Source organism: Schistocerca nitens, chromosome 6 (assembly GCF_023898315.1).
Source record: "Schistocerca nitens isolate TAMUIC-IGC-003100 chromosome 6, iqSchNite1.1, whole genome shotgun sequence".
Lineage (NCBI taxonomy): Eukaryota > Metazoa > Arthropoda > Insecta > Orthoptera > Acrididae > Schistocerca > Schistocerca nitens.
This window is the reverse complement of record NC_064619.1, coordinates 175,891,145-175,903,664: the sequence shown is the minus strand read 5'-3', so window position 1 is coordinate 175,903,664 and position 12,520 is coordinate 175,891,145. Positions and strand designations below refer to the sequence as shown.

The window sequence follows — 12,520 nt, the reverse complement described above, 5'->3', positions numbered from 1 at the left end:
ACACACCGACACTCAGATCTGACCGAAAAAGCCCCATGAAGTGGCATAAAGGGCTAAATGAAACCACCGCTTCCCTTGGGGCATTGATTCCCAAATGTTTCGCGGTCGAAACCGGTAGTTTACAGTGAGCTGTGCAACAGAACGACTTCCTTGACAACATTTGGTACTGCTGACATCCACAGACAATTCAACGCTTCTCTAAGGGCATCGTGAGGCTGCATCCCCACTGAACATAATGTGACCTCTTTGGAGTGTAGCGCGACCGCTGTTTTTGCTCTGGTACACAGAGGGACAGTTCAAAAGTATTAGACGATATTTTAAAGTGATCCGAACCAACAAAGGGTGTTTATTCTTTCTCAGCCCTCCTGTTTCACGTTTTCTTGTGGAAGGATCTTTGGGGGAGGGGGAACAGTGAAACGTGCACGAATAGTACAGCAAAGGGTTCCTTCTAATATCTCCCAGGTCGCAAATAATCTCAGTGCGAATAGTTGTTGAACAGTTTAAAAATGTGCCTGTACAGGTGCAACCCTTGACCGATTCCTAAAAATGGTTCAAATGGCTCTGAGCACTATGGGACTCAACTGCTGAGGTCATTAGTCCCCTAGAACTTAGAACTAGTTAAACCTAACTAACCTAAGGACATCACAAACATCCATGCCCGAGGCAGGATTCGAACCTGCGACCGTAGCGGTCTTGCGGTTCCAGACTGCAGCGCCTTTAACCGCACGGCCACTTCGGCCGGCTGACCGATTCCTAGGTGTGTGTGTGTGTGTGTGTGTGTGTGTGTGTGTGTGTGTGTGTGTGTGTGTGTGTGTGTGGACAACCCCTTCGGCAGCCTACAGCTGACTGCTCTTAATCATCTATCGGCACTGTATTAACAAGGTCCTCCGTGGTGCCCCTTAGAGTGTATGACGTGCAGTTCAACAAGTGAGTCATTGTTTATTCCCCAAAATCTTAGAAAGTCGACGTAGACGTTTTTTATATGTCTAACATAAAAGAAATTCCAAGCCTAGATATAAGCCTGTTAAATAATCTCGAAGTAATTCTTGTATGTTAATGTCAAAGTGGGAGACTTTCGGATGGGAGCACCTACTTAGAGGGCTGGAAATATTTGGTATTCCAATATCACTATCTCTGGGATGCCAGAACCAAACAGGGCATGCATGTTCTGCTATAGTATAGTGTAATGCTGAGTACCTGGGCTAGAGTACTAGATAGTTTGTGAAAAAAGCAATTCCTCGAAGATACTTTGCCTTGCCATTCACTTGACGCTGTTCGTACTAGTTCTGTCCAAAGTTATTAATCACTGGCACTTTCCATACTGCCTGCTTGTTTCTTATCTGGAAGTCGTGCACTAATTTTTTAAAGGCTTGAACTTCACCGTACTTACTTTGTACTATGATTTGAGTCGCATCAACACTTTTGATAGTTTCTCTTTCAGCATTCTTATATGGTCCTTCCTGTGCAGTAATGGTACTACCTTAGTTTTTTTATAAAGATTCGGGCGCCTTCTGGTATAGAATGGTCGTTTTCATACGTGTTGAAGAGGACTGACGCAGAGATAGTCATTTTCTTTGTTTTTCTAGTAGCTTTGCCGCTATTGACAGTCAACAAAGAATACGCTTTAAAGAAAGCATTTTATTTCAAGGTACATAACATGAAATAGAAATAACTGCTGATGGTCGAAATAGAGAGGATATAAAACGTAGACTGGCAATGGCAAAGAAAGCGTTTCTGAAGAAGAGAAATTTGTTAATATCGAGTATAGATTTAAGTGTCAGGAAGTCGTTTCTGAAAGTATTTGAATGCAGTAAGTAAGTGAAGGCATTTTTTTCTGCTCCCTAGGTTGACATCACTAGCTCAGCAATTGTTGCTGATGTTGTGGTCTTCAGTCCAGAGACTGGTTTGATGCAGGTCTCCATGCTACTCTATTCTGTGCAAGCTTCTTCATCTCCTAGTACCTACTGAACCTACATCCTTCTGAATCTGCTTAGTGTACTCATCTCTTGGTCTCCCTCTACGATTTTTACCCTCTACGCTGCCCTCCAATACTAAACTGGTGATCCCTTGATGTCTCAGAATATGTCCTACAAACCTATCCCTTCTTCTAGTCAAGTTGTGCCACAAATTTCTATTCTCCCCAATTCTATTCAATACCTACTCATTAATTATGTGATCTACCCATCTAATCTTCAGCATTCTTCTGTAGCACCACATTTCGAAAGCATCTATTCTCTTCTTGTCCAAATTATTTATCGTCCATGTTTCACTTTCATACATGGCCACAGTCCATACAAATACTTTCAGAAACGACTTCCTGACACTTAAATTTATACTCGATATTAACAAATTTCTCTTCTTCAGAAACGCTTTCCTTGCCATTGCCAGTCTACGTTTTATATGCTCTCTATTTCGACCATCAGCAGTTATTTCTATTTCATGTTATGTACCTTGAAATAAAATGCTTTCTTTAAAGCGTATTCTTTATTGACTGTCAATAGCAGCAAAGCTACTAGAAAAACAAAGAAAATGACTATCTCTGCGTCAGTCCTCTTCAACACGTATGAAAACGACCATTCTATACCAGAAGGCGCCCGAATCTTTATAAAAAACTAAGGTAGTACCATTACTGCACAGGAAGGACCATATAAGAATGCTGAAAGGGAAACTACATGCCATTATCCTCGTTTAGGTTTTGTTGATTTTCATCTTATATCCTCCTTTCAAGACATTGTCCATTCCGTTCAACTGCTTTTCCAACTCCTTTGCTGTCTCTGACAGAATTACAATGTCATTGGCAAACCTCAAAGTTTTATTTCTTCTCCATGGATTTTAATACCTACTCCGAATTTTTCTTTTGTTTCCTTTACTACTTGCTCAATATACAGATTGAATAACGTCGGGGATAGGCTACAACCCTGTCTCACTTCCTTCCCAACCACTGCTTCCCTTTCATGCCGCTCGACTCTTATAACTGCCATCTGGTTTCTATACAAATTGTAAATAGCCTTTCGTTTCCTGTATTTTATCCCTGCCACCTTCAGAATTTGAAAGACAGTATTCCAGTCAGCATTGTCAAAAGCTTTCTCTAAGTCTACAAATGCTAGAAACGTAGGTTTGCCTTTCCATGCCCGCATCTCGTGGTCGTGCGGTAGCGTTCTCGCTTCCCACGCCCGGGTTCCCGGGTTCGATTCCCGGCGGGGTCAGGGATTTTCTCTGCCTCGTGATGGCTGGGTGTTGTGTGCTGTCCTTAGGTTAGTTAGGTTTAAGTAGTTCTAAGTTCTAGGGAACTTATGACCACAGCAGTTGAGTCCCATAGTGCTCAGAGCCATTTTGAACCTTTCCATAATCTATTTTCTGAGATAACTTGTAGGGTCAGTATTGCCTCACGTGTTCCATTTCTACAGAATAAAAAACTGATATTCCCCGAGGTCGGCATCTACCAGTTTTTCCATTCGTCTGTAAAGAATCCGTGTTAGTATTTTGCAGCCGTGGCTTATTAAACGGATAGTTCGGTAATTTTCACATCTGTCAACACCTGCTTTTTTTGGATTGTAATTATTATATTCTTCTTGAAGTCTGAGGGTATTTCGCCTGTCTCATACATCTTGCTCAGCAGATGGTTGACTTTTGTCAGTGCTGGCTCTCCCAAGGCTGTCAGTACTTCTAATGCAATTTTGTCTACTCCTGGGCCTTGTTTCGACTTAGGTATTTCAGTGCTCTGTCAAACTCTTCAAGCAGTATCATATCTCCCATTTCATCTTCAAGCAGTATCATATCTCCCATTTCATCTTCATCTAAATCCTCTTCCATTTCCATAATATTGTCCTCAAGTACATCGCCCTTGTATAGATCCTCTATATACTCCTTCCACCTTTCTGCTTTCCCTTCTTTGCTTAGAACGAGGTTTCCATCTGAGCTCTTGATATTCATACAAGTGGTTCTCTTTCGTCCAAAGGTCTCTTTAATGTTCCTGTAGGCAGTATCTATCTTACTCCCAGTGAGACATGCCTCTACATCCTTACATTTGTTCTCTAGCCATCCCTGCTTAACCATTTTGCAGTTCCTGCCGATCTCATTTTTGAGACGTTTGTATTCCTTCTTCCTGCATCATTTACTGCATTTTTATGTTTTTTTTCTTAACTTCAATATTTCTTCTGTTACCCAAGGGTTTCTACTAGTCCTCGTCTTTTTACGCACTTGATCCTCTGCTGCCTTCACTATTTCATTCCTCAAAGCTACCCATTTTTCTTCTACTGTATTTCTTTCCCCCATTCTTGTCAATCGTTCCCTTATGCTCTCCCTGAAACTCTGTACAACCTCTGGTTCTGTCAGTTTATCCAGGTCCCATCTCCTTAAATTGCCACCTTTTTGCAGTTTCTTCAGTTTTAATCTACAGTTCATAACCAATAGATTGTGGTCAGAGTCCACATCTACCCCTGGAAATGTCTTACAATTTAAAACCTGGTTCCTAAATCCTTGTCTTACCATTATATAATCTATCTGAAACCTATCAGTATCTCCAGGCTTCTTCCATGTATACAACCTTCTTTTATGATTCTTGAACCAAGTGTTAGCTATGATTAAGTTCTGCTCTGTGCAAAATTCTACCAGGCGACTTCCTCTTTCATTTCTTACACCCATTCCATATTCACCTACTACGTTTCCTTATCTTCCTTTTCCTACTATCGAATTCCAATCATCCATGACTATTAAATTTTCGTCTCCCTTCACTATCTGAATAATTTCTTTTATCTCAGCATACATTTCATCAACCTCTTCGTCATCTGCAGAGCTAGTTGGCATATAAACTTGTACTACTGTGGTAGGCGTGGGCTTCGTATCTATCTTGGCCACAATAATGCGTTCACTATGCTGTTTGTAGTAGCTTACCCGCAATCCTATTTTTTTATTTATTATTAAACCTACTCCTGCATTACCCCTATTTGATTTTATATTTATAACCCTGTATTCACCTGACCAGAAGTCTTGTTCTTCCCACCACCGAACTTCACTAATTCCCACTATATCTAACTTTAACCTATCCATTTCCATTTTTAAATTTTCTAACCTACCTGCTCGATTAAGGGATCTGACATTCCACACTCCGATCCGTAGAACGCCAGTTTGCTTTCTGCTGATAACGATGTCCTCCTGAGTAGTCCCTCCCCGGAGATCTGAATGGGGGCTATGTTACCTTAGGAATATTTTACCCAAGAGGATGCAACTATCATTTAACCATACAGTAAAGCTGGATGCCCTCGGGAAAAATTACGGCTGTAGTCTCCCTTTGCTTTCAGCCGTTCGCAGTATCAGCTCAGCAAGGCCTTTTTGTTTAGTGTTACGAGGCCAGATCTGTCAATCATCCAGACTGTTGCCCCTGCAACTAATGAAATGGCTGCTGCCTCTCTTCAGGAACCACACGTTTGTCTGGCCTCTCAACAGATACCCTTCCGTTGTAGTTGCAGCTACGGTTCGGCTATCCGTATCGCTGAGGCACGCTAGCCTCCCCACCAACGGCAAGGTCCATGGTTCATGGCGGGAGGGGGGGGGGGGGAACTCAGCAATAGTATGCTTTAACTTCACTGTCATTCTTGTGCGTTAGCTGTGTTGGTTCAATAAAGAAAATTCAGGAAGATTTGCTGCAGTTTTATGCACAAAACTTTCATGGCGGCAACCAGTTGTGTCAGAGAGCATTTTATCAGACATGGACTACACAGAAACCAGCTAAGCAAGGAAGTGATGGCCAAGGAAATTCTCTAGATCATAAAAACTTTAGGAGTGGACTACCTGCAGTAGGTTCGCTACCAATGGAAAATGAAAAGAAGAATGGACTAACACCATATGAGGGAGAACCATTACTGCCAACACCTCAGGAAGAAGAAATTACATCAGCACCAGCATAGTGAAGCTTCACTGTCACCAGTGGCATTATTAATCGTAGCATTAGAAAAAGATGAAGCTGTAGCCGAACCATCACAAGCCATAAAAAGAAGTTCCACCAGCAACGGTTGCTGCAGTACCAACAGGAGAAGGGAAGAGAACTGAGGTTCAAGAATCAGGGTCAAGTATTACGGACAAGCGGTAAACAGTGCCTCCTCTCCGTGTAAAGGATTTTTTTAGTAAAGGCAGTAAGATGAAGAAGCCCATAAGATAAGTACTGTAAAAGATACTATAGCTTCTTGCCAAAAGGCTCAGTCTGAAGGGAATAACAATTTCGAGATTAAAATTTGCTACCTGAACATTCAAGGAATAAAAGGTAAATAATTATTTGTGAATGCTTTTGGCGTAGATAATAAATTTGATTTTTTTTGGGCGAACATTGGGCTACTGAGGGGGAACTTACAGTTGTGAAACTTGATAACTATAATATAGCAAATAGTTATTGTAGAAAATTGCAGAGATTGTGTAGCAATCCATATCAACTAGTCAGTCATTTGCTTCATTAATAGGTTGGATCTAGAGTATTTGTATGACGAACGGAATTTTGAAGCTACTGGTATAGTCATTGACAGTTTAAGTTAGTAAGAATATCCTTGTACAGATCACCTAAGGGTATCACCATTGTATTTTTAGAAAAACTGGACATTCTTTTACATGTATTTAGAAAGCCAAAATGGTTGCATTATGACACTGTAATAGGTGGAGATCTGAATTCAGATTTTGACGTAACGACACACAAACATGTGTCATTGAATTGAAAATCTCCTAAGACAGTGCGATTTACACTTTATCAATAATAGACCCGCAAGATATGAAGCATGTCTTTGCAACATTTTTGTTAATTTTTAAACTACAGACCAATAATGTGATGTGACAGTATTTGCATTCTCGGACTTGATACGTATACTTAAATTGTAAAACTAGATTCTCTGCTGGTAAGAGTAGTTTTGCAAGGAATGTCCCAAAAGTTGTAACCGCCAGACTTGTCACAAATGATAAAATTGTGAGGTTTCGTAAGTCCCTTGCAGGCAAAGGCTAGTTTGACCAGTGTTACAATGACATGCATTATAGCTTATGTAATGATTCGCAGAAGAGCTTCTGTGAAGTTTGGAAAATAGGAGACGAGGTGCTGGCAGAATTGAAGCTGTGAGGATGTGTCGTGAGTCGTGCTTGTGTAGCTCAGATGGTACAGCACTTGCCCACGAAAGGCAAAGGTCCCGAGTTCTAGTTCAGCGCACAGTTTTAATGTGCCAGGAAAGTTTCATATCAGCGCACATCCGCTGCAGAGTGAAAATCTCTATCTGAACCCAAAAAGAATTTATTTGCTTTCTCTTTTTCATGACTACTAAGTAAAGCAATATTAAGTTTTTCTACTGTTAATTTGGTGAAGTCGATGTCACATTTTGCTCCGTGGAATTGCGTAACAAGTCTTTGTCCTTTTTGTGATAACTTTATCTGTTCAATCCAAAAATGCAATTGCTGTTTAAAGAACAGCTTCTACCTGGCGTCTTGGAACTCGTCCTCTCAATATGTTTGGCCTGTGTAGATGGCGCAACGTGGAGCAGTCTGGATTATGCGGCAGATGAATCCTAGTCTGCCACTGCACTTACACGCATCACACGAAATAAAAAAAAAAAAGCAGAGGAACCAAATCTTTATGAAAGAAAGCATTAAATATATTAAATAATATTTCATTAAAATAAATCATAGCCAAATTAAACATTACCTGTGATTACCCCGGCGACAGGAGAATGAACGCTGGTGTCAGCAATGTTGTGATGCTACAAGGGGAACTTTCAATTGGTGTCACCGTCACACGCAGCTTGAGGATGATTCTCACCGTCATACAGATGAGAAGGCAATCCATTGCATTCAGAATCTTGGAACTGGGCTGTTGGAGCAGCCAGCCTTACGTCAGAGTTCATCATTTTGGTCTGATGAAGGAGCACCAGCACGAATCAAAGTTTTAGTTGAATCACGAGGCTGTGCAGCTGATGGAAGACGTACTTGATGCCACAAAGCTTCCTTCCAGGACGAAACTACAAATCATATCAAGAGCTGGGCCGAGTGCGTAGAGGTTGGGGAAGGTAATGTAAAGAAAGAAAATGTTACTTGCCACACCAAGTTCCCACTAAAATGTTTGTTGTTGAGAAATTAACTTTATTTAAACTTACCCTCGTAAAAACTCACATGAGGCCATTGCGTCTCTTTCACCTGGTACGCATACCCTGATTGTGGTTTTACAGGGGCCAGCGCGGCGACGATGAAGCGGCTGCACGAGGACCTGCTCAACAACTACGACCGCCGCGTGCGACCCGTGCAGGACTCCTCCACCGTCACAGAAGTCACCTTCCACATGGACATCCACGACGTCGATCTGGTGAGCTGTCGTTTGATTAAGTGCTCCTGCTTTCCAGCGTCCATCTATATTCTGTCGGCCCTCCCATCTCCGCTGCATAACAGTCAAAACGCTTTTGTACCGAAAACAAATGTGGGTAGTTCAATAGATATCGAAGATTTGTAAAGGAACAGGAAAAGGACAACAGAACAATTCTCTTTATAGCACTTCTTAAATCAGTTCAACAAATGCACGACAAAATCTTTAAAGCAAAAAGCACACTTAGTTCTGAATCATGAGATGTATTGGGACGTTCTATTTCGGCCAACCTCCGTAGACTTTTTCTTTGAAGCTCGCAGTATACAATTAGTTCATGCTTCCACAACAGGATATAGATAAGAAGTCTCAGTACGGGAAAATCACTCATTGTTACTGTGAGGAATGCTGTTTGTCCCAATACAAAGGACTACTGTGAATTATTCATTCCTTTTGAAAGTTCTGTACTTTCCGTCGTAGACCCTGTCTAGTCGTCGGTGCGGGTCTCACGCATCGTCCCCCTACGATCCTGGGTGGATGGGACCTCATCATCATCATCATTACATGTATAAATGTACGGAAATGTAAACTCGCCGAGTTTGCATTGTGCACACCAGTTGCCGTTACGAGTGCAGATTTTTGACAAAATGCTTGCGTGTTGGAATGTGTGAGATATCTATCTGTTACATCAGCGAACATTCACAAGGAGCTATGGAAAAGAATAGCCACATATACAGCACGTTGTCCGTTGTTATCACGAGTTTAGGGACGCTGATGGTCTCTGTAAACAGATAAGTACCGGTTGCCCTAGACAGCCAAATACAACCGTGGTGTGTGTGTGTGTGTGAGGGGGTTCAAATGGCTCTGAGCACTATGGGACTAAACTTCTGAGGTCATATGTCCCCTAGACCTTAGAACTATTTAAACCTAACTAACCTAAGGACATCACAAACATCCATGCCCGAGGCAGGATTCGAACCTGCGACCGTAGCGGTCGCGCGGTTCCAGACTGTAGCGCCTAGAACCGCGAGGGGGGCGAGTTTCGTACGTGGGCCAAAAACTCAACGGCCCACACGATCCACGGGCTTGGAATACCGTAACAAACTGTGCGGAAGATTTGTGCGACAGCGGTTATATTCCACACCGTCTGCAGTTCGTGCAACAATTAACATCGGACGTTGGCGGGCGACGCCATCAGTCTTGCATCGCAATGCAGGAAGTACTTCAGGATGAACATTCCGCCTCCAAGCTGATACTCAGCGACGAAGCAACCTTCCTGGTAAGGTTAAAAGCAAAATTGTCGGAGTGTGGGGCACTGAAAATCTTCATGAAATTATGGCGCTTGAACGAGATTCGCCGGAGGTTAACGTTTTCTTTGCAGTGACACAGACGAAGCTGTATCGACCATTTTACTTCTGTGAGAAGCCTGTTATGGGTAACTGTTATTTCTACATGTTGCAGTTGTGGTTGTTTCGATAAATGACCTCTGTTTCCGAGAATTCAAACCTCTAAAATGACGAGGCACCTCCTTATTAGTGCATCTATGCTTGTCGGTACCTGAACGACGAATTTCCGCATCGCTGCATTGGGTGTAGTGGTGAAGTGATGTGGCTCTGTTCCCTTGCCTCACTCCCTCCTCCAACCTCCCTTAAGGGTCGCTTGACCCAACGACCTCTGACTTTTTCCTTTGAGGGCACATTAAGGACCGTGATTGCGTACCCACACTCCCAAGAAAAATGGAACAACTCAGAGAACGCATCAACATAGATGTGACGACTATTGACCGGATGTTGCAGCATAAGGAATGGAACGAACGTGACTATCGCTTGGACGTGTGTCGTGTGATCGGAGGAGCACTCACCGGAAATATGTGGAGTGAAAAATGTAAACTTCGTGAGATTATGGCTCTATTCACGCATCAATCATACTACTGCATGTAATACTTTGGAAAATATAGAGCTTTCATAACGTATGAATAATTTATAGTAGCCCTTTATTTTGTTGTTTAGCTCCATCGTAGAAGTATATATGGGAATCGGCACTTTGGATTGTGTCATCCATGTAGCTTCTCAATCTTGTCGGATCAGAACCGTACTGACGCAGAGCATCCGAAACTGAGAACTCTGAGATAAGGACTCAATGGTTGGAACTGATCATTTCAGTCGGCACGAGGTCTTGAGTGAACTCCGTTTTAGTAAATTGTTTAAGCAATATCTTACGACTGTAGTATCAGGAGTCAGTTGCGCAGGGCAGCCATGCGGTCCAGGGCGCCTTGCCACGGTTCGCGCGGCTCCATACCTCCCCGCCGCCCCACGGATGTTCGAGTCCTCCCTTGGGGATGTGTGTGTGTGTGTGTGTGTGTTGTATTTAGCGTAAGTTAAATTAAGTAGTGTGTACGCCTGGGGACCGATGACCGCAGTAGTTTGGTCCCACAGGAACTTACAACAAATTTCCAAGTTTTTCAGGTAGTCAAAATAACAAACATGCAATTCATACAAATAGCTGGCTGTAAGTAGTGGAATGAACGCAGAGTTTCAGTACTAAGTAAAGCAGTTGGCAGACTTCGTTTCGTTGGTAGGATACAGATAGGCTAATTTGCCAACAAAGAAGGTTGCTTACAAAACACTCATGGTACACATTCTACAATATTGCTCAACCGTGTGAGACTCATATCGAATAGGACTAACAGAGGATGCTGTATATATACAAATAAGGGCGACACCAGTGTTCACAGACTCGTTTGAAGTACGGGAGAGCGTCATTGGGTTAGCATACACGTGAAGAGGTATCAGCTATTCCGCCAAAACCTACTTATAAGAGTGATCACAAAGCCCCATTAACCTCTGTGGCGTGTCCACATATTCACAGATGGCGTCATTGTATTAATGTGGGATTGTAGCAGACGACACTTTGAGGTAGAGTGACTATTCTCTATTAGTTACTGCAGAGTGTCTATGTACAGTATCGTTTTCAGAATATAGTATGAATATCCTCCATGGGCGATATGAAATTCTCCTCAACATTGTTGGCTTGATGGCAGTAAATACATTTCGCACAGCATCCTTAAGTTCGTCAACTGCCTCGTAATGTGTGGCAGCAACTTTCTGATTGATGAATCCCCATAATAGATTATCACAAGATGATAGATCAGGACGTCGGGATGGTCACTCCAAAGATGTACTCATTGAGGTATTCTCTAATGCCAACAGCATAATGGGCTGGTGCTCCATCCTACTGGAATCATACGCGACAGATAAGTCCCCAGTCTTGTAGATGAGGAGTAAACATAACACGATGAGATTCGCAGTGTGTTTCACAGCACCGTCAAAGAAATATGGACCTAACAGGTGTGTTGCAACCATTGCTCCACAGATTAAGACATGTGGTGAATTGTGCTCAAACTCTTCGTAATTTTTTTTTACTCCGGAAATAAGTGTTACTCGGTTTTGCACTGCGATATATTGCCCGCTCGTGCGGGGAAAACAATTCCACATTGAAGGAAGAGCTGTAAAGACATTAAGCATTCGCACTTACGCCGTATGTCGTTTTTATGTGTCAATTATCATCCAGTCCGTTTACAAACGAAGGTTTAAATGCTTTTATCTTCAAATCATACTGCATGTGTTTTTGTAATGTCGAGTGTGGGACTCCTAGATCCTCTGACCGCTTACGAACGAACTTTTTTGGCAAACGTTCGGCAGACGTCGAATCGCTCACATACGTTTCCAGTCGTACTATAGTCGTACTGGGCGGGGGCTTATCTTTTACGCAGTGAAGAGCTTTTTCTCTCACAGTAAAACTGTTAGTTTTGGTGAGGAAGGATTCTGAAATCTTACAGTGATTCGTGCTATCTCTAATTGACTTTCCTGTATGGGGTCGTTCGAGAACCCACGTGGTCATTACGATCCGTTCCTCCGAAGTGTAAATGGACTAATCAGCCATCATTTAGATGTACAACGAAGTGACAAAAGTGGTGTGATAGCGATATGCACATATACAGATGGCCGTAGTATCACGTACACAGGGTGTAAAAGGGCAGTGTGTTGACGGAGCTGTCATTTTTACTAAGCTGATCCATGCAAAAATGTTTCCGAAGTGATTATGGACGCACGAAATGAGTTAATAGACTTTGAATGCGGAATGGTAGTTGCGGCTAGTTGTTAGTGAATTCAGTACCCTGAGATCCACAGAGTCAAATGTGTG

General features: G+C 42.4%; 1 protein-coding gene across 1 annotated transcript in view; it reads left to right on the top strand.

Annotated features, from left to right (window-relative positions):
- Positions 1–12,520, top strand: part of LOC126262623 (neuronal acetylcholine receptor subunit alpha-10-like) — a 129,724-nt gene that overhangs the window by 18,196 nt on the left and 99,008 nt on the right. The window contains exon 2 of the mRNA XM_049959379.1: positions 8,190–8,323. Coding sequence (XP_049815336.1) covers positions 8,190–8,323 — 134 coding nt within the window. The remainder of the gene's footprint in view (positions 1–8,189; positions 8,324–12,520) is intronic.